Source organism: Kogia breviceps, chromosome 4 (genome assembly GCF_026419965.1).
Source record: "Kogia breviceps isolate mKogBre1 chromosome 4, mKogBre1 haplotype 1, whole genome shotgun sequence".
Lineage (NCBI taxonomy): Eukaryota > Metazoa > Chordata > Mammalia > Artiodactyla > Physeteridae > Kogia > Kogia breviceps.
Window position 1 is genome coordinate 61,888,985 of NC_081313.1, and position 23,143 is coordinate 61,912,127.

Consider the following 23,143-nt stretch of genomic DNA (forward strand, 5'->3'; position numbering starts at 1 on the left):
CTGTATAGTATTTGAAGGGTTTTATTTCTCCCTATTTATAATTACATCAGTGCTTCATCCAAGAAAGAAATATATACTTATCTTGAAGTTAAAGCTAACCTAAGGTAGGTGTATATATGTTACTAGTGAATGGCATAGTTTAAATGCCTGAATATCTTTTTTCCTGTCATCACTATTACATATAAGTTAGTGTTTAAAATTTGATTGGTAGATATCTTCTTGATGAAATTATACACATCATATTGAAACCAATATACTGAGACTCGAATCAGAATGAGTTTGCAAAATCTGGTTTAATTCATATCTGGGGAGGGTAGGGGAGCATGTTGTGAAAATACATATGCACAGGAACCTAATCAATGCTAGACAAATAATGTATTAGTTTACAACATAATAGGATAACCAGAAATTCAAAGGCTCAAATTGAGTCCATCAGCGGTAATACAATTTTATATTTGGCTCAAGTGGCTGTTGAGTATCAAATGGTGCTGAGTTCCTCCAAAGCACCTCATGACCCCCCAGTCTTGGAAGGAGTTTCACCACAGTCTCAGAAGAAATCCCAGTCGTGCTTTTATTTCTTTTGGCCCTTGGGAGTCATTGCTGCCCAAATACAAATGCAGGCCAGGGATTTCCAGTGGCCACATGTTATTGCACAGAGAGGTCTGTTCTAAGCAGACCCTTATGGCTAAGATGGTGTGAGATTAGCCCTTAAAATAGTGGTCTAGCATTAACGTGGTCTATCAAAGCATGTTAAGAAATAGCTCCTTAGTGATTATGTACCAGCTACTAGTTATCACACAAACAGAAAAGGCAACGTGGCAGCTTCACATTTCACATGAAAGACTAGCATTAACTGGGCCTGTCTTGCTGGCTTAACTTTCACATAAATCTAGTGATTATTTTAATTTAGACCCAGGAAAAAATGATTTCATACCAGTCTTTTCTTCACATAGGTTTGTGTAGCATTAAAATTGTTATGGGTTAATGACTAGGCCATGAAGGCAAAATGTTTAACTCTCCTTTTGCCAAAACAGAAACAATCTCTGTTCCGACTCCCGTCCAGTTTCCAAAAAACAAAACATACATACACCTTTGTTATTGCACATCTTTCACACAGACTTGTGTATGTATAATATACATATATATTTTTTAAATATGCTACACATAAAAAAGACTATGGCACTTTACAGAATACATGTTTAACAAAGATCATTACACCACAGATGTTTGATAATTATACAAAAATCCTTACACAATTAATGTAACATTGTTGAATTAGCACACAGGTTTAAAAAATCCACAGAATCCAAAGCAAACATTTCTGCCTTCTTGGAGTTCATTGAGAAGCCCAGCCCCATCACAAAACTTTAAGCACAAATGCAGGCAAAAAATAAATAAGACTTGCTGGTAGTAGTAATGGTTCAGGTATATTCGATTTTTAGACTGAGGCGCTTGATAGAAATTTATTAGAGAAACAGGTGCGGGTCAACGATTGTCTAATTGTTTTTAATCTATTTCCTTCTAACACGTTCCTCCTATTCAGTGGTTTTTAAACAGCCATGCAGTTTTCGTCTAGACTAGCCTGATTTTGACATTCCATTTATCCCAACTTGAAGCCTGGCTAAATGGACTAAAGGTTTAAAAGGCCCACATTACCCTTTTACTCTTTCTCCGCTAGAGAAATTTCATCTCTGCTCTGCTTAACAGATCAGTGTTTAAGTGGTTTGGGGTTTTGTGTGTGTGCATGTGCTATTTGGTTTTTTTTTTTTTTTTTGGTCTTTTGTAGCATTCAGACTAATGAAGTAAACACTGTCAAGTGACTTTCTTCTGGCCATGAGAGGTCACATTTTTGCTCATGACTTCTGTTATCGGAGTGACCTAGGAATATCCCACCCTCCACCACCCCTCAAGTGAAGGCGCAGTCAGGCAGTAAAGATGATGGACGTGCTTAGAGGATCCTCTAAGCTTATGACTTGTCTGCGAGGAGAGTGAGAGTGTAAAATTAGTGTTATAACATGGGTTCTCTGTCTTGTATAGAAGAAAAAGTAGAGTGAATCTTGTGATGATAAATTTAAGAAAAAAAATTGGGTTTTAAATTATTTGCCTGATGGAGGGAGTTGCTTTTTTTTTTTTTAATGAAAATTATTGCCAAGGGTTAAAAAGCAATGACTGTGATGGCATCAGGACTTGGTTAGAGCATACAGATGCACAGTAAGGGACAGGAGTTCTGTCCAGTGGCTGCCATAACCTATTATTTCTGTGTGGCGTCAGTTATTGTTTGTGTCCTGAGCCCTTACGACAGGCTGCTATGAGGATACATATTTACCCCTTGAAGTCACAGATGTACATCTTGTTTTTACTCTGAACTTTGGTCTAAGAATGGTGAGCTCATGAAGACCTGGTTCCATGTCCCTGCCTTCCTGCCCTTTACCTCATTATCTGTGATAAAATGGTTTCTGGTACAGGCCGAAGGCTAGAATGGAATTAAATTGGAATGAAACAACTAAAGCAATTACTTGTTCTGCAGCAAGGCATGGTTTTAGACTCGCACAGCTTTAAGATGATTTACTCAGGGCAGGGTTGTAAAATCTGAATCAGGGTTCTATGCCTGGTGGGGCTTAGCACACAATACCTTGCCCAAACAAGGTTCATAGTTATTTGTTAAATTTTCAAAACAAAGCAAGCCCTCAAGTAAGCAGATTCATAAGCCTAAAGAGACCCGTCCTTTTAGTCCTTCCAGAAATTTGGCAGGTCCACTCCATTTGCTTAAGTTACGAAGAAAGTGTTTCTATTGCATTCTGCAATTCTGAAGCTCAGGATAATACCAGACTAGGTTCTTTCTGGTCACTTTGATCGTTCCAAAGTAAGTTTGAAGTGATGGCTAATATCATTTTCCTGAATCAGTTATGTTGGTGATTTATAGAAACTAGATTAAAAGCCCCTGAATCCTTTTTAATAGTGGTGTTTCATTCATTTTGTAAACAGGTATAGGCAGGTGCTATGAGCTTGGTCTAGCTCTCATTCTGCATTAACTTTCTATCTACTCTGTGCTTTCCTGAGAATGAAGCCTTTGATGTAACTCACCAGTTAGAGCAATTTAATGTTATTTCAGTCTGCTTTCCAGGACCAACACCAGTAACTAGAAAAACTTAACTCCCGTCTCTAGCTCCTTTTTCTGCACAGAATGCCATCCTGCTGCTGCTGGGAGGTGGGAATACAGCTGAATACAGCACGGTTACCACACAGTGGGAAAAGGTCTCCCTGCAAGTGCTGAGATTCTGGCAAGGGCTCCCAGTCACCAGATGAATGAGCCACAGCTGGCTCGGAGACCTCTGTCTCTGGAATCAGGAAACAGAGTGAGGTTTCCTTTGGCAGTCAAAGCGCAGTCCTAGCCCTAGAAGAACAACGTGTGATCTCCAGTGGAAGAGGAGACTTGGCCAGCACTGGTGCTAGCCTGGCTGCTGGGGAGTGGAATGAATTTGTCTCCACTAGCAGGATTTTGTACTTTTATTCTCATGACTGGACAGGTGCTTATTCTTCCTTTACTCAAATTTCTAAACTCTTGGAGCGACAGATCAATTGATCCGCCTGACTCCGGAATTCAGCCTAGAATAAGTCCCACCACAGAATTCCACACCGTCCCTGCTGACCCCTCGGGTCAGCTAAGCAACAGACAGTGTCTTGCTCGGCCCTTTAGCACACATCCTCTCCCCGGTGGGTGTGCACTCTTCATTGTAGTCTCTACCTGAGACAGTTTGAAAGAACTAGGAGGAAACAAAAGCACCAACCCCCAAACCTCACTCTGAGGCAGAGATGCTCACAGGCACGCAACCTGTGCAGAAACGTCTCTAAACAGCTTGCAAATCTGGCCAATGGTCTCTTCTGTTACCAGAGAAACTGCTGCTTTAATGGTTTAGATCATCATCCTTCATTGAGCCTTGGGGGGAGATGGAGTCTGACAGAACTTAACTGCATGTCAGGGTTTATGTACTATTCTCATGTTCCATCTCTTACAGTTTGCACTGTGGCCCTCCTGTGCAGTCACTCTGCAGCTGGGTGTTGCCTGTCGTTGGTTCTGGCAAGGCTCAGGGCCGTGGAACGTGGCTTCGGTAGGTAAAGGCGAGTTCTTCACTTGATTCAAATGACAGAACCAGAAGTGAAGTGTTTCACAAGGTTACACAAGCAAGAAAACGGCACTGATGTCTCTTCCAAACTAAAGGAGGCAGATAAGATTTTTCCCCTCTTCGATTTCTTCTTGTACTTTGTCACTGGAGGTGGCAATTTCTGCTTGTGCGGAGAAGACGGCACAGATGAAAGTGAGGACTGTGCCCCCGATGGCGGTATAGAAGGCCCAGCCCAACGAGCAGTCTCCGGGTTTGTAGGCCGATGCGTAGTGTCCGCAGTAGCCTATGGCCTTCTGGCAGCCCCAGCCAGCAGGGTAGAGTATCAAACCCAGGATAAGGAAGAGGCCTGCAGGGCAGAAGAAAAACAGGTGAAAGTCCCACGGCTCTCCAATGGCAAGTGAGTAACTGTACCAACCTGTGTAATGGCTACTTGATTTGCCTGCTCTGGGCAATGGCATCCGTTCTGCAGTAGCAAGTGTTAGGGACTGTTTTAGGCAACTAATCTGGCCTGATCAAGACAATCAATCACTTTATTGAAAATATTTTTAGCTGCTTTTGTACATGTTGGAATGTGAACCCACTAATAATTTCTCTTCTAGAAAAGCAGGTATCCTTATAACTACTTCTTCCCACAGGGCTCTTATTGCAGTGAGCAGTTCCCTTTTGGTCTAAGGCAGAGGTCGGCAAACTAAGGTCAAGTGGAGTCTTGTTTTTGTAAATAAAGTTTTATTGGAGCACAGCTATGCCTATTCGTTTAGGGACTGCCCATGGCTGCTTTTGTGCGGGAACAGCACAAAAGCACAGCACAGTGAGGAGTTGCTACAGACCCTATGGCCTGCAAAGTCTGAAATATTTACTCTCTGGCCTTTGGCAGGAGAAGTTTGCCCACCCCGGTGTGAGGGAATTCACAGAGAACCATGGTTAAGTGCGAGAGACCACATCTTAGGCTGGGTGTCATGCTTTAAAGATAAACCCACGAGGAGTCTGTTTGCTGGCATTCACCGGCAACCAACCGCATACCTAGGACAGAGACCTCCATGTTTACATATACATCGAGAGGCCACTTGCAAACTCCATAAGAACGTTTGGTCCGAGTGCTTTCAAGTAAGCTCAGCTCTGAGGAGACGCTAAGAAGCTCTGTTTCCACCTGCTGACGCCACCACAGCACTGCCATACTAAAGGCCCATTTCTGTCTTTCTCCAGCTGTTCACTGTGAAATTGAGAGTTCTTTTTCCTGCCAGCCCTGGGGGTTAGGAGCTACTCCATGGAAGGATGAGGCGAGGCAAGTGAGGCACAGACCATCGTTCTCAGGTGCCTGCTCTGTGCCTGCGGCAGCCTGGGAGGCAGTGCCTCCCCGACGCACGGCGGAAGCTGCCTACAAGGGCGTCCAGATCCCCGGACCACGAAGGGAACGGAGCGGCCTCAGGTCTTACCGACAAAACTTTCTTGGTAGAAAGGGTGCTGCGGGAGGGAAGAAGATGACTTTATTCGACGTAGCAGGAAGAAATAGTTTTCTTTGAAGAATGTCACCTACATAATCAAGATCGCTAATTCACAGTCAAAAAGACCTGTTTTTTAGATACATTGGACGAGCAGTTCTGTCCTCTAAATTTAAGCTTACTCTAAATTCTCTTTTCCTACCTTTACTGAAATCCTCTGGGGTTACCACACGAAAGCTGCCTAGGCATTTACAGCAACTTCCTGACAAAAAGAACACAACTGCATTTGTGCTAGTATTCGGTTTGAGGAAGACTGTTTCAGACCACAGATCACAGCTGTCATGGAGAGCATCTTCTCCCCGATCATGGCACTAGAGTGGGTTTTGGGGTCTGATTGTCCCTACTTCCCAAATTAATCCCCTTGTTCTCCTCTGAAGGCCTCGCGGGGCTTTCTAGCAGGGGTGGAACACAGGGAATCCATTTACATGCTCACGGTCTGAAGAAGAGCGATTCACAAAAGAAGTTTTTCTAACTGTGCAGCCCTTATTTCTCCGTAGGTCGGGGAGCCGGGTGGCAGTGATCTGTAGCTAGGGAAATGTGATCCAGTGTTGGGAGGCGTAAGTGAGGGGAGCAGCAGCCCAGACACCTGGAGAGATGCTCTTAGAAATGACCGGGAGCTCGGAGCAAATCCTCCCAAGGATCAGGCCGCCTGTGGAGAACATGCTGCTGCTCTGGCATATGCACCGTCCCGGACCAGCAATCCTGGTCTGGGTGTCTGGCTAGAAGTCACATAGCAGAAAGGCCCCTGTAGTCCCTGTGTGAGGCCAGGACACAAACCAGCAAGATGGTGGACCACGGCAACAACTCACCAGATGGTCGGGCACTTAGTAGTTAAGGTCTCTAGGTTTGGAGTAAGATAGAGGTCTGAATCCAAGCTCTGCCGTCTACGAGCTGGGTGACCTTAGAGAAGTCTTTGAACCTAAGTATGATTACTCACCTGTAAAGTGAGCTAATCCTTAACTCATAAGGTGGGTGTGAGTATTACGCAGTCTGTGAAGAGTACTTGCTGTGTCCCTAACAACAACCTGGAACACAGACTAGCACTAGGTAACAGGGTAAAGCCCTTGGCAGGCCCCTTCCATGCAGAAGCACAAGCAGTGCAAAGTTTACCAGTTATGAATAGACAGGCTGGCCTATTGGGGGGGGTGGGGCCGGGGTGGATATTCTGAAAGGTGTCATAACTGGGGAGAGGAGGCTACAATTAGTACCCTTGAAAGAATAAACTACTCTCCATCTGAACAAATGTAACTCAGCTGGGGAGATCTACGATGACTGAGCTAATTCTTTTGTATTTCTAAGCCTGTGATAAATCCTGATTAATTCCCACCTTGTTCCCTAGGAAACCTCACCCAAGGCACATGGAACCTTGGGAGCTTCCTCCCTCAGGTCCTAAGTTACTGCGCTGGAAACCAGAGGCACCATCGCTGGGACCTGTATAAGGATTCAGAGGCACTTCCAGCACGCAGCCTGTGGGCAAGGGAGTATTAACGGCTCTCCCTTTTACAAGACCAGAGTGTTTACATTTGAATATTAATTGCACACATCGTTTGTATTATGTGGCTTAAACAGTCCAATTAGTAAAATTAATGCATTTTAATATGCAATATAACCCTTGAATTGTAAGGGTTTCCCTTTATGGCAAAATACTTTTCTTAACCACCCTTCTCTAGAGTGGCTGTTAGCAATTTACATTCCCACCATCATCACAGCAGGGTTCCCTTTTCTCCACGCCCTTTCCTGCACTGGATAGGGGCTAGGGACAGAAGACAGAAAGCACAGAGTCTGCTGTCACGTAGCAGCTCTGCTACCCTGTGCTGGGCTCTGGCTTGAAGGATGCACAAAATAATGTGGCTGTCTCAGATCCTTCTGGGAAGCCAGCAGATTTAAAATAACTATTATTTTAATATCATCAGACCCCTTTTTGCAGAACACTCAGTAACATTCACCCCTGTCCTTCTCCTTAGCTGTCCTCTTTGCTGGTAGCTCAGATAAGCTTCCTGAAGTGCTTCAGGCCTTCTTAAAATCTTGTGGCTGCTACTGGCCAATCGATCTGTGAATGAGGACAGCAGGGAGACCTATCATAAAAGGGGGTGCCGTGCTTAAGCGTCTGTCAGAATCCTCAGCTTGACGATTTTTAAAAGCCCACAGGGCAGTCCCCCTGGGAGGGAGACAGAAAGTGGCTCTGGTGTATCTGCAAGCCCCAGTGCACGTGACGTGTGCCCAGACGACAGGCTCCCAACCTGGGCGGCCTGGCTGGTGGGCCTCTCCTCCCAAGCAGTCACCAGAGCTGCCCCTAGCTTGGTTAATGCCATGAAAACACAAGACAGTCGGAGAGAGAAGACAGCTGGCCTTCAGGTGAGCAACAACAGAACAAGCATTTGTCGTCTTCCCAGGTATTTAAAAAAGGCGCTTCTACCAAAGGAATTCCAGAAATTTTCACAATTCAGGTGGCCACACATGGCCCTCGCCTCGCCCCGCCCTGCCGGCCCGGACTCTCCACCGCTCCCGGGCCTCCTGGGCCTCCTGGGCCTCCCGGGCCGGCACAGCTTCGGAGCTGCCTGGGCGCCAGGTCCTGGGCCCTAACAAGTGCTCCTTAGTCACAGCCGTCATCTCAACAGGTTCTTTCTGCTTCCGAGTAACATTATCGAGAAGCCCAGAAAGATCTCCCAGCTCAGAGTAAAATCCAGTTTTCCCTCCCTGGCCCTCAAGGTCCTCTGTGTCCCGGCTCCCGGCCGCCTGCCTCTCTTGCCCCTGCTCTCTGCTCCAGCCACACACCAGCCATGCAGGGGCCTTCACTCTTGTTATGCTGCTGTCACCTGCAGTGCCCTTCTTCCAGACAGCTTTCCAGCCATCTTCTAACGCCACCACCTCCTTGGTCTTCTGGTCCCGTCTATTTACAATTTCAAGCACCCACCTCTCCCTTAACTTGCTAGCCCCCCCTTCCTTGCTTTATTATTTCTCCTTAGCGTTTATTACTGACAGAATATGTGACTTTGAGTCATATGAAACTGTCAATATTTATCCATTTTTTACCTACAAAAATGGTCATTTCATGTGGTTCAACCTGATACTTCACTTAGTTATTCTGATTGTTAATCCACCTCCATTCTAAACTTTAAGCTCCACGAGGGCGGTGCTCAGAATAGTGCCTGGCACAGAGCAGACTCGTCATAAAACTTTACCAATGTCAGTGCAATTTGTTTTGCAATACAGTTTTTCTAAACCATAGTGCCCATGGAGAGAACGAGTAAAATAACTTTGGCAGATGCCAATCAACAAGAATGAAGCTATCCTGGCAGGAAAGGAGATGTAGACTCTTGGTTGGCTGGCTTCTCCTGTCACACTGCCTGTTCCAGGCCTGTGCATCCCAGGGGCTAGAAGCAAACATATGCCCCAGATTCCAAATCGGCTTGATGACACCTGCTACCAAGACAGAATTAAAGTCCACGACTTCTTAGATGGGCACATCAGACAGCAGGCAAGAGAACATAGTAAGACATATACCAAGTCTGCTGCAAATGTGGCGTGGCTTTTCTAGTCATCAATTTGGAGGGCACCAGGGACTGTCAGCTGAGGTGTGCTCTGGATTGAGTTTCACGGAAGAGCCACACCAGAAAATGGTCTGCTCTCCCCCGCAGCTCCTGAAGCAAGGCCAGCCTATCTCTGGGGCCTTTCCATCTCCTTGCCTTAATGCATCACAGTTTTCGTTGTGTGTGAATGTGTGTTGGGAGGGTGGCAGAGAAAATAAGGGACTAGGCCAGTGGGCATGTGATTTTCTTCTGACTGGCATCTCTTCCTGGTGCCTGGCTGAGCTGCGATAGGCCCAACTGGGAGGAGGAGGAAAAGCAGGCAGGATGATACTGGCCAACTACCCAAGAAAACAGCCACCACTACAAGAAACCACAGGCAGTTCAGAGGGCTGGTAACTTCTGCAGTGGCTCGACTTGATGATACCCAAGAAGGTACCATTTTCCCCAACCTTAAGAGATATCCTCTCCCTTTGTATCCTGTCTTTTCTCTTGCTAACAGCCTCCCAGTTCATTGTACCAAGAGGACTAGAAGATGCCAGCAGATGCTCACCATGGGGTCACTTGGGGATGACTCAACCTTATCTGGGAAAGTAATTAATTAAGAAATTAATGAAAGGGAACGGATGGTTAGTCACTTGGACTACCCCACAGATGCCATGCCAGGTTGGAGACAGAGCCCTGACAATTTACCAAGGCTCACCACAGGGTGCTGGCTCTCATGGACACCAGCTATCACATTGCAACACCCATCATGTCCCTCTGCCATTTTAGTCATATTTTCCCCTACCTGGAAGGAGCTTTCAGACTCAACCCTGGATTCCCAGCAGTTCTATCCTGCTACACAGGAATTTTTAGAGTCTATGGGTGACCTAAACGCGTGGTTTGGGTTTAATTCAAATAATTAGACTCCATGAGCTCTGAAAGGGAGAGGGTAGGAGCTGTGTTTCATGTCTGAGTTTCCAGTGCCTTAAAAAAGAAGATGCTAAAAAATAAAATGAATGAAACACCCTGGAAAAAGTAAAGTCATAGTCTTCCTGATCAAAAGTCAGCACTGACTGTGATTAGACCAGCCACAAAATTATATATCTTAGGTAATTTTCTTGCTACTGCCTTGAAATCAAATAGTATGTTATCAAATATAAGTTTCAATCAAATCCCTTAGGTGGGGGAGACAACCTCCATAATCTTGCCAAGCCCCCAATTTTGGAAAGACTAGGAGTTGCTGAATACAATAATAATAATTTACTTGTGTGAACGTGACCACCTCCAGCTTTAAGCGTCTGGGACGCTAGGAATGGGGAAGCCAAGTCTGAACCACTGCTCTTCAGCCTGTGAAGGAAGAGTGCGGAAGGCTCCGTGGCTACTTCAAAGGCTCTCCCTGGCTGTGTCGGCCCCGACTCCCTCCCTGCCAGTCTGTCACCCAGTCACCCCAACACTTTCACTACCTGCTGGCCAAGGGAATGGACTCCAGGTTTCTTGCCTTTCGTGGGTCACCCACTGTCTGTACAGAAGGAGGCCCTTTTTCCTGGCCTGACATGTGAGAACTAGAGGCTGGCTGGCCCCTGTTGTACAGAAGAACAAGTGAGTCTTTGGACATCATACCCCTGCCTCCTCTTCAGACAGGCTTCCAGACTAAATAGTAAAGACTGACTAGACCTCAGTTTGCAAAGGAAATTTTCTAAGGACGGGAAGAAAAGACAGCCGTCGGTTACTGCTGCCAGCAGCCTGTGGAGAAGGCCCCAGTGAGGGACGCACACTGAGCCTCCACTAGGTCATAACAGGCTCATTCTGAAGCTCTGAAATATCCTAATATCTGGAGAGCGAGCTCACAGCAGACAGCGGATAGCAGGCTTAGCATCATTTGATACATTTGGGCTCCAACTAGGTCTAACTGAGGAGTGCCCTCCCTGAACCAGGGGTCTCACTCATGCTGACCCCTTGGGCACTCATCCACCTGGAAATACCCCCCCCATCCCAGCCCAAATGTCACCTCTGTGTGACATTTGTCACCACTTCCTGCCAGAATGTTATTCTCTGCGTTCCCACCGCCCTGTGCATATCCCTCTTCAGCTCTTTATCATATGTTATTTTTGTATAGTCAACTCAATTTACTGAGTTACCTACTAAGTGGCAGGCATTACTCTCCGCCCAGAGGATAGAGCAATGTCCTAGCAGGACACTGAGGGCAGAAAAGCTTTATCCTTCTTGATTTACATCACAATTTTATCTTTAGCATTTACCATCAACCTCTGATGGGTATGTCACACAGTTAACCTTGGGTAACAGAGGTCAAGAGTTCAACTTATTTCTGGCTTTGAAACAGCCACTGACTCATTTAGGAACCCAGCAGGAAACCATCTAACTATCAAACATCCATTTCCCATTCAACATAGCTCAGGGGGGGAAAAAAAAATTCACCTGGTGGTGTTTATCCCTATCAGGTCTACCCTGTGACTCAGACTGAGCTCCAGTCTCTGCGGTGCCCAGCTCAGCTGTGCCAGGAGGCTGCCCCTGTCACCACAGCCCCTGCCCCTCAGCCTCTTGCCCAGGCGGCCATCTCTCTAACAAGAAGCAAGACAAATCAGACGGGAGAGTGACTGGCTTCCTGCATCCCATCCCTATTCTGGGACACAGCTCGGAGAGTATTCCAGGCTTACTGGGGGTGACAGCTTCAATCAGCAAGTTCAGAAAGTACTGACAATATCGTAGTAAAGGAAAACTGAGGAGACAGGGCAGTGCTCCTTGCATATCATCTGCCAGTGTCCTGCCTCCAGATGGGAAGCCATGTTGGCTGTCCCTTCTCGGTATCCTTGGCTGTTCTTCCTCACCTTTCCAATCTCTGAACACTGGAGGGCCCAGGGCCCAATCCTTTGTCCTCTTCTCCACATTCTCCTTATGGATCACACTCAGTCCCACAGTTTTAAATATTGCCTCTAGGCTGGCATCTCCTGAATTTTGATCTCCACCTTTAACTCCAGATTTGCATATCCAACTGCCTACTTGACCTCCACTTGGATATCTAACAAGGTACTTGAAAACTGTGTCCAAACCTAACTCTTGTTTCCTACTCCCCACTTCAAAACCTGGCCTTTGCCCTGTGGACCTCATTTCAGCAAATGGGAGTCCAATTCTTAGACCTGCTCAGGTCAAAACCCTTAGAATCCTCCCTGACTCCTCTCTTAGGGCCCACATCCCTCTGCGGCAAAGCCTACTGGCCTTCATTCCAGCTGCTCCCTTGGCCGGGAGAGCGCTTCCTCCTGACTGCCCATATGGCTAGCTCCTGTATCTCCTTAAAGTCTCTGGTTGAATCTCTCCTCACTGAATCCTGCCCTGACGACCCTATTTAACATTGCAACTTCCCCCCTTATCACCCCAGCATACCCAACCTCTCTCACCCTGGCTACTCCTTTTGTTTTTTCCTTCCATAGCACCCATCACTTTTTAACATACTGTATAATTATTTGGTTTATTGTGTCTCCACCAGCTTGCATGTAAACCCCATGAGGATAGAGAACTTCGTGCAGTTTTTTCTTTATGTATCCCAGTTGCCTAGAACAATGTCTGATGTGTAATAGGTGTTCAGTAAATATTTGTTGGGTGAATGAAAAGAGTGCTATGATGTGGACGGTTACATTTTTAAATGAAGCCATTTTAAGTTCTTGCCAAGTTTTTTAAGTGGTTGGCGGAAAAGCTACATTTGATTAACGGTGAATCCCACTGGTCGGCAGTTTTGGCTAACAGCACACCAGCCACACTTACTAATGAAACACACAAAGGGACCAAACCATGGGACTGGCCTTCTATTTGACTGCAAGCACTGAATATCTCCTTTCTGGCCACAGAAAATAGATCTTTTTTTTTTTTTTTTTTTTTTTTTTTTTGTGGTACGCGGGCCTCTCACCGTTGCGGCCCCTCCCGCTGCGGAGCACAGGCTCCGGACGCGCAGGCCCAGCGGCCACGGGCCCAGCCGCTCCGCGGCACGTGGGATCCTCCCGGACCGGGGCACGAACCCGTGTCCCCTGCATAGACAGGCGGACTCCCAACCACTGCGCCACCAGGGAAGCCCCAGAAAATAGATCTTTGTTGTGAGATGACACAGAAAAAAGTAAGTCAATTAAATGTAATAAGTTTTCAGTAATCTAGAGATCATTTTAGCCTCAAAACTCTGAAATTGTTTCCAACTATGCTTGGCTGCCGTCACGACATCTATAAAGACATGCTGCGGCTGACTGGGAACTGCCCCGGACACCAGCTGGGAAGGGAGGCGCAGAGCAGGGATAAACCTGGAGAAGTTCAGGAAAATGGCAGGTGGCAGAAGGGTACCCCAGGGGGAATGAGGAGGGAGGTGGACCACGGCAGTTTGCAGAAGTGGTAAGGGCGGTGTCTAGAAGCAGCACGAGCCTGGAGAATGGAGAGACTAACAGAAAGTGCCGGCACTGAAGGCAGGAATGTAGGACTGCTGGCGGCCCAGGAAAATACCCACTCCCATCAGCAGCCCTGAGGACAGCGTAGGTGGAGTGATGGCGGGGGGGTGGGGGTGGGGGGTGGTCAGGGGAGGGAGAGGAGGTGATTCTCTGCTTCCAAGAGGAATAATACGTTTAGTTATTTAACTCTAAGTCTGGGACCATCATGTGATACAACAACTGATGTACAGAGTGATACACAACAACCCTAGGCCTGCTAGTTAACATTTATCTGTATCTTTACCTCTCTTTTCTGTCTACATTTTTATTTTTTCCCAAGTCACCTTCCATGCTGACAGCTGGAAGTCATTTTGGCAGTCCCCAACGGCTATTTGAAAGTCATCAAGTGTTGTTAGGTAGGGACCTTTTCTCTTTCACAATACCCTAAGGCAAACTGTCAGGTATTATTAAGACTGTGCTTTGAGGAAGGCACCATGTCAGACCAACGAATTTGCCATCAAGCTATTCTCTTTCCAAAGATCACAGTATGAACCTGTATACTCCTCCTGTGCAGGGACTTTGGGGACAGCCTGTAGTGATCATTCTCACTCATCAAGGCAAGGCTGAACTAGGTCCCCTACGCTCTGTTTTAAGAAGAGAGGCACCTCAGAATTTCATGGGTAAAAAGTTTAAATAAAAAATTACAAGTACATGGTTAACCAACTATCTGGAAAATTATCCAGAACAATGATAGTAAAAACTAGGAATCTTACTGTGACATACTATGCATTTGTCCCATAACAGAACAGCACTGGCTCCAAGGTCTCTTAGATGCCTCAAAGTATGTATATTTGGCTCAGATGAACTCCCACTGGATTATAAACTGGACAGCAGTAAGGAGTGTGTTCTATTCCTTCGCTTCTACCTCCATCTCCATCCCAAATCCAACACAGTCCCCTACACATACTGTGCTGTTGACCAACTTCACATGTCATTTCTGATTCCCATTTCCTTTCTAGTCTTCTCATTTTTGGAAGAATCTTTTGGAAAGATCTTCTATGGTAAAAATGGTAGATCCCAAGCAAAGGTGACATGGAGTTTAAGCTATAAACACCCTCCCCCAATTTTACACATTCACAACTAATACTTTAAAGCTGGAAGTATATACAGGTGATTAGAACCTTTTAATGATCCTAATGATAATTGTTATAATAACAACGGCAGCGGTTAAGTGCTAAGCACTAACAATGTGCCAGGCACCGGCTAAGCACTTTAAATATAACTCAAATGAGAGTTCGCTCCGTGAGAGGATCTTATGAGGTTGGTACTATTAATATCATCATTTGACAGATGAGGAAACTGAGGCACAGAGGGCTTAAGTAAGGTTACACAGCTAATCAATGGTGGAGCTGGGACTCAAATCCAGGCTGCTGCTTTACTGCACACCAAAGACTAGCTTCCGAAACAAAGCATCTGTGCAGCTGAAGAGGGGAGATTGCTGTATCCTCAAAAGCTGGCTTGCATATATCTATGAGACGTTAGAGAGCAGATGACGATGAACAGCTCTCAAGTGGAAGAAACCACAGGAATGCTGTAAGGGGATGACGGGGAGAGGAAGGCTGCACAAAAATAAAGGCTCACCTATTCTCAGGCAGGTTGATTTGCCGACCCCTACAAGAAGACAACAGCAAGATAAAGAATTTCCATCCACCCCTTCTCTTGGATTACAACCTGAGTGTCATCAGCCTCCTTTACTGCAATATAGATGTCACCGTGGAATGGCTGCCATTGGCCAAAAAAAACTTCTAGAAAGAAAACCTATGAACAGGTCAAACCAACATAATGTTCGCTATGACGTCCTCTCCTGAAGAATCTGTGTGAGCAGAAAACCGGAAATAAAGCACAAAACCCATCAGACCAGAGGGAGAACATGTAAGCCATATAATCTGTTTACATTTTAGTCTTTGAGATTCTGTGCACTTGGGAACCATCTGAAACTGCACATCTACCTAGAATACTAATGCCGTCCACAAAATAGTCCACAAAAAAAACCATATCCTATGAACTTTCCAGGAGAGACATCTGTAGCTGGTTAGACAAAATCAAGCACCGAGCGCATTCTCAGACAGCCCCCAAATTACATCCCTCCTCCAGCAGCTGGGGCCATGGTTTAACCATCCCGCTTCCTCCAAGTAGCCTTTCTTAATTCACAGAACAGAGCTGAGGATCCTTGCCTTGACCTCCTCCTAATCCTGAACCCTTGCACCATTCACCATTACCTGTACGCAGTAGGTTTTAGTTAATCCTGTGCTAACAAGAGATCTGCTTGTCTCAATGTCTACATTCAGGGGATGCTGCTCTCAATCTAAGGCATCAGGCTCTCATGAAATCTTGCTTATGACAACTACAGACACCAGGATGGGGCCCCCCAGGCCTCTTCTACCCAAGAAGAGTTCTGGTCCTTGCCTCCCAAGCCCCAAAGCTAAATTAACAATGCTATTCCAGCCTGCTTGACTTCTCCAGATGCCAAGACACTACCCTCAGTACCAAAATGCCAGTTAGCCATCAGAGTCAGGGGTATTCGAACAGTATTTATAAATAAGAGTAATATAACAAAGTATTAGTTATACCATGAATCAAGGAGTTCTGCCCAAGAACTGCCACCTTTGGTTAATCTCTACTTTTGAAATCACTTTGCCCACTAAGGCTTTTCAAATTTTCATTGAAGATTTATTCTATAAAGCCCAAACAGAATTTGGTTTTACTGACTGCCAGTTCTGAAATGATTCTTATTGGTTCTTTGGATGATGACTCATTTATTTATGCTCTGTCTAGGAGGGCAGAGTACATGCTAGGATTGAGACTTGGCAGCATTTAGTACATCCTTTACTCTTTCCAAATGCCTAGAAACTCACAGTTTCTAGCACAGATTAGTGAGCACAGAACAGACTATGTTTCTGTCAGTGAACAACATTTACTGAGCGCCTAGTGTGTTTGTAGCAGGCCCCATTCTGAACATTAGAGAGCTGTGAAAAAGTCACAATCCACACCCTTGCTCATATTCTAGAACAGTGGTTCCCAAGCTTCTGCACTTCAGACGCAAAATCTCCAGAAAAATTACTGGGAGTTAAATATTTTTTCTTTCGCTAATATAAGGACACTAAAAATAACCGTTATCTCCTCTCATTATCATTTCATAAAAAAGGGTATTTTAACACAAAAAGAGTAAAGGATGTAATCTAAGAATAAAGGACAGTTCTTTAAATTGAACACATTTAGCACTATGAAATCTTACAACATTGTCCTTATTTTTCTCGTTGTCCCTGAGGACTGGTGGAAACTAAAAATTGGCGCTTGCCATCTGCCTCTACAACGATTAAGTCACTAGCCACTGCAGCCGCTGACCTTCAACATCCCCTGAAAGGAGTTCAGGGTGGAGATCAGGAATGAGGCGCTCTGTGTTCTGGGAAAAACTAGCAGAACAGGCCTTCAGATACATATTTGAAGGAGAAGATTTTATGAGCCCAAATTCTTGCATCTTCTCTTATCTAGAAAAGTACTTTTCTCCTCGTGACTAGCAGTAACCTTCACCAGACTAGCAGCAACCTTCTGCAAAAAATGTGTGCCTGACTGCATGTACCCCCTTCATCAAAATCACATATATACTGACCTTCCTCCTCGCACCTCTTCGAGCAGTTCCTCAGAGCTATCTGAGACGCTGTCTCCTGGGCCACAGTCCTCATATTTTGCCCCCAATAAAACTTAACTTACAACTCTCACGTTGTGCTTTTTTTTTTTTCAGTCAACCTTAGCAGAGTGGACCCACCCTTGTTCAAAGGCAGTGAGAGGCCGCTGGGGTGTGTGTGTTAGGATGGGGGACATCTTTCTAAGAAGACTGTTTGTTTACTGTATAAATGAAAAGGTAAAGAGTTTTCACTGCACCTCATTTTAAAGTTTCAAGGATTTATGGACAAGCTAGACTGGGCCCAACTGACATTTAAAAACTCTGAAGGCCAGATCAGAAATGGGAGGTCACTGGTAATGAAAAGGGTTTTCAGCTGATAACCAGTGTCTTTGCAGAGCAGATTATATCTACATGTCATTTTAGTACATGATCAACAACATTAGAGGTTTTTTTTTTTTTTTTTTTTTTTTTTTTTTTTTTTTTTTGGTGGTACGCGGGCCTCTCACTGCTGTGGGCTCTCCCGTTGCGGAGCACAGGCTCCGGACGCACAGGCTCAGCGGCCATGGCTCACGAGCCCAGCCACTCCGCGGCATGTGGGATCTTCCCGGACCGGGGCACGAACCCGCGTCCCCTGCATCGGCAGGCGGACTCTCAACCACTGCGCCACCAGGGAAGCCCAACATTAGAGGTTTTTAACCAACAAGATTTTCTGAGGGGAAGGAGAAGAAAAGTGAAGGATCAGTGTCAGTAATTTTTTACTTAAAGCTTGTATTAATGCTTATACCGTTCTCCCTGGAGGAGTCTAGTAGGGTACTTGTTTTCTACTAAAAACACTTCCATGGAATTATAATTGGCAAGAAAAACACTCTTCCAGGGTGGTGGGTGGAGAACGGATGACAAAGCAATAAAGAGAATTCTTTGGAAGACAATCAGAGCATAGTTGTCATTAAAAGACCTTACAGCCAAGCCCCCCGGAGGGAGTTTCTGTTACAATTACTCAAAATTAATGACCATCAATTAAGAATTGTCGGATGCCCCTAGACTATGTGGAGAAACAATCCACAAGAAAGATGCAGTTTCTCCCATGCTGAAGCCTCCCTAAACCTTTCTCAGCAATGATTCATGTTTATATGCAAATTACTTCACTGGCAGTTTCTAAAACTTTTAACTCTTACCTGTTAAAATGCATCCCAACAGACTAATTTAGTCAGATTATTCCTTCCCATGAGTGAGTGATAAAATTTTACTTTGCATTCCAAGTGAGAAGGTGTTTCCTAAACTGTTTCTATGCAACTGGAAGAACTTTATAAACTATTTCTTGATAAATTATTTATCCAACACGTAGGATTAGAAAGAGCTCCTGTTTGACTCTAACCAAAATACACTTAAAATTCAAAGTAAGCTGCCCCCCCCCAAAAATCAAATGCAGTGCATAGCAGAATAAAAGACAATTAAAAAATTTAGTTACTGAGCTCTGAAATTTTCACAACAGTAAGTAAGTTTCTTGCCTGCTAAAGTTTTGGGATCCAGATAATGTTAAATAGTTCCTGCAACAAAGCAGGTGCCATCTTTTCAACACTAGGGCCCTGAGGCTGGCCTCTCAACTCTGAACACATAGCCACTGAGTATTTTGGTTTGAAGTTTTTAATATTGGCTTCATTTTCTCAATATGTGTATTTTAGGTTTCATCTGTACTGGGGGCTATCTTTTAATAAAAGAGATTGAGGGCCAATTAATTGGGAAGCCTCTATACAACAACTGAACTCATAACTATGGCTAACAGTGCCTGGGCACATAAGAGTGCACAGATTACTTCTAAAGTGATGTCAGAGCTTAGAAGAACACCACTGTTGCATTAAGTTCTTAAAACAGAATGCCTGAACCACGTGTATAAATATCCAGAGCCATACTTAACGTGATGATTTGTTACTGGAATTGGAACATAGATCATCCAGGGCTCTGAGATTATTTGTCTACAATTAAGTGGTTACCATAGCAAAGTACTTTATTTGCATATCAATTGCATATTCTATCTGAATTTTAAGAGAGTTTGCAATTTTCATCTAGATTTTCCAACTGATTCTTTAAAAAGAGATCACAGTCCCTAGATTTACTCAAATGAATGCCTGCTTGGTCCACTTGCTCTTAGGCAGTAGTTTTGTTTTTCCTCTAATGATACAATTGAATTCTTTTATTCCCTTCATATATGATGATGCTTTGTTTTGTTTTTGCTTTTCTAGGGTACAGCTTCTAAAGCAATGACTCTCTAATATGGTTTTGGAGCAGAAACTCAAGAAATTGTAGACCTGAGTCTACAGGTCTTTGTATTTATCGGGCATCCAATAAAAGCTCCTTGGATTGAAATTTAATTCTGGCCTGCCTTATAACATTTTGGCATTCTTTAGTTTTCCACAAGGTTGAAGAATGAGTAAATGCGTCATTGTCAGGGGTACTCTTAAATTGACTCAGACATAGAATGGTTACATCTGACTGGAGGCGTTATCTGTCTGGAGAGCCAGAAATCCAGAGCCTCCTTTAGACAGCCAGAAGCTTCCGGTGCCTCATTCTAAGGAGAAGTAGGGGATGTTCCCTCTACTTCCCTCATGTCTTTTCTTTGAAGTAGGGCAACCAAGGTCACACTACCTTCTCAGAGAAAGCAAGGTGAATTTTTCAGGTGTAAAATGGGGCCAGGTCCCTGCAAGAGTCAGAAATCTCTTCCTATCTCCCTACGTTTCCCAAGTCCTGTTCTTACTTCTCTCCTCTCCAGTGACCAACGTGGTCACTGGGAGTGAACAGGTAGGGCATGGGATAAGTCAAAACGGATGCTGCGACCAGGATGAGTCCTGGTTATCTTTCACCCTCTGAAAAACAGCAATGAGAATGCCAAGACCCAGACAGCAGTCATGGTGTATCTCACATGCCCACCCCGACTTCCCCACGCGTGCCGGACTACGACAAAGCAATTCTACTCGCAGCAGAGACAAAACCCTTCACTTGTCTTTTCTCTGAGATCCTTCTTTTATTCCTTTCCCTTTCTTTTTTTCATATTGTTCTCCTTCACCCTCAATCATTGCTCACTTCCAAGAAAACTGAGTCTGCACAGCAGGCCCTGAGCCCCCGCTGCAGAGAGCAATGCTAGTGAGCATGGATGGCGCCACAGTGATCTATCCAGTCAGACTGGTGGGGCAGCTCGCTGAGGCCAACCTGCTGGGCTGAACGCGGTGTAGACAGACAGAGGGCTACAGGGACTAGACAGCGTGAGAGCCAACCAGACACGAAGCAGCACAGAACTGGCGAGGCAGGACTGGAGGACAGCAGGCAGCCAGGCCAGAAGCTCACACGCTAGTCCAAGCCTCGTGGCAACCCCAGGGGAACAGCCCGGGCCAGCAGCAGTGAGTCAACTCCTGAGCTCACTGCCATGGCCCCGTCCCAGACCTGAGTCACTGGGGATTCCACGGACTTCTAAGAGGGCCCTACATGCATTTCCAAACCCAAAATGCTTGATGCTGTCATGGAAAACCTGGATCTTTGCATTCTATGCTTTCACTGTGGACCACATCCAGGTCACAGCCTAAGGAAGGCAGCTGGCGAAAACGACCCTGCTGGCTGATTCCCCAGCTTTTGTAATGAATCCCAGAGGGCTATGAACTGACGTGTGTTTCTGGCTCTACCAAGTCCCGAATGAGTCCTCACCCAGTGAAGACCAATCAGCCTGTGATTTATTCTGCAAGGGGAGCCTGAGAAGCCACCTGCAATCAGGACGCAACTGCTAGAAGCTGCCTCCAGAAAGGAAAGGATGGAGAATGTACGGGTCAGGGGAAGAGTGAGAGGAAGCAGCTCTTTGCTTTCCTGTCAATTCAGCTTTTAAAAAAATGCCTGAGGACACCCAGAGGCCCATAGAAGCCAAAGGACTGCTCTGTGCTCTTCAGTCCCAACAAAGGCAGGCTATTAAGGGGCCAGGAATGGCACTTTACAATGTAGTTAACATTTGGTTTAGACAGAACAAGGTCAGTTCTAAAGACTCCTATTCCTTAGAATGCAGCAATTGTAGGAAACACAAAAGAATGTACTAAAACCTGCCAAGAAAGCATAAATACTTTAATCATCATCATATAGCTACTACCCCTTACTAATTACTATGTGTGCTTAAAAACCTTTCTCATATATTATCTAATTTAATCCTCAAAACAAACCTGAGGTATGTACTACTATCATGCCCGTTTTCCAAGTAAGAAAACGGGCTTAGAGATGAGGCAGGCTGGTTATCATTTCACAGGCACTTTAAGGTGAGGTCAGGACTGATCCAGGGCCAGATGAGGTTTGAGCTCTAATTGCTGCTGAGAGCACCTACTGAACAGCCAGGGCATTTGTACATGAGCATTTCAGAAGCGTCAGCTGTGTGCCCACCATTAGGTAAGGCCTTGAAGGCGAATCCTGCTATCTGAATTAGCTTAATAGTCAATAGTTGTTTTTTCTTTTTTTTTTTTTTTAAAGTAACCCAAATTTTTTTGAGATTTCCACTGAGGTAGCAGATTTCTTTTACACCCGACTTCTAAAATCAAAATACTAAGATTTTGATGGTTTTTGTTATACTATGGACTGTGACAGCTATGCGAGCCTGTGGCCTTTAAGATTAGGCATAGTAAAGGCATACTAGATAGCCTGTAATTTGTCACCCAGTTACATTTTACAAAAATGTCATTTTTGCCAATGTGAGTTGTAAGAACAAACACAGTCTGAGTATCTTTCTGAAGGATCCTTTCCTTGCTTTGGCAACAGCTTCCTTTCTCACCATTTGTTTCAATGTCAGAGGGATCCAGAGTTGAGAGAAGGGTTGTGGGGAGAGCAAAGACTGATGCTCACAGCTGCAGCAAGTCCTTGGCTGACACTAGGGCTGACCAGATGCTCTTAGAGACCGGCCAAGAGGCCAGAAAGCAAGTCAGCTGCTTCAGACACCCAGGGGGCAACTCTCTTAAGCCACAGATTCAAGGGCCATGGCTGCCACTGATGCTGGCTTGAACTGCCTGGTGGAGACCTCTACTACTGGAGAAAGAGCCCACTAAGCACCCCTCAAAGATGTGCCCCTCCTCCCCTCCCCAACATGAGGGAGCCAGCTGACCAGCGTTGAGTCCATCCTTCCCATGATTTCTTCTCAGAGGGGTGCTGCTGGGCTGGGAGGTGAAGAGAATCCACTTTCCTGTATTACAGTTCTTAGCCTTAGATCAGTGGCCCCCTAGAGAGGCAGAATCGGACTGTACAGGAATCGCTGCCTCTGGCCAACTTTTAGCAATTTCAGACGTTCTGAGATGCCATATGTATGCACGGGGAACAGAAGTGAAAGGGGATGAGGAGAAAAATTTCTTTTAGAAAACTCAAGACGTTGGGGAGACAGATGACCGACAGCCCAGAATGTTGGGTGCGCTACTGTTCCCTCCTCCCAGCCCTTCTTCCTAGAGGCCTGAGGTAGAGCAAAAGAGAAAAGTCAAGAATAACTCACTGGAGTGTATGAATAATACCTAAAATATGTACTCATCTTTGTGCCAAAATGAACACTCCAGCCATTCATGTGAAATAGCAAACAAGAGCACCAAAAGACTTGTTGGACTAATCCACATTCTTAAGAGACTAAATTCACTGGAATAACACCTTATTAAAAACTTTCAGTCTTTGAGACTGAAAGACATCTATAATTTTCTGCAAATTGATTGCAAAAGACCGATCGTGGTGGCATGGCCCAAGATGTCCCACCCTACTGTAAATGGCCATTCCTTTGCTGGAAAGCACTAAGTTTCTCAAGATGAAAAGCATTCCTAGGGATGACAAACCAGAAGTCTCATCTGCAGACCAGCCTATTGACAAAACTCATAATAAAGGCATGAAGTCATTGAAGATAAGCAAATAA

At 45.2% G+C, this 23,143-nt stretch overlaps 1 protein-coding gene and 1 long non-coding RNA gene across 8 annotated transcripts in view; one reads left to right on the top strand and one right to left on the bottom strand.

Moving 5' to 3' along the window:
* Positions 1 to 274: 274 nt before the first annotated feature.
* LHFPL2 (LHFPL tetraspan subfamily member 2) overlaps positions 275 to 23,143 on the bottom strand; it is a 184,910-nt gene continuing 162,041 nt past the window's right edge. For all 7 annotated transcript variants that reach the window (XM_059061401.2, XM_067031193.1, XM_059061408.2 and 4 more), the window contains one exon: positions 275 to 4,470. In XM_059061401.2, the coding sequence (XP_058917384.1) occupies positions 4,214 to 4,470 (257 nt within the window). In that variant the 3' untranslated portion in view covers positions 275 to 4,213. The remainder of the gene's footprint in view (positions 4,471 to 23,143) is intronic.
* On the top strand, positions 13,724 to 17,471 carry LOC136794020 (uncharacterized). Its single transcript, XR_010840175.1, has 3 exons — positions 13,724 to 13,972; positions 15,208 to 15,488; positions 17,359 to 17,471. It is a non-coding gene; the product is annotated as an uncharacterized lncRNA (long non-coding RNA).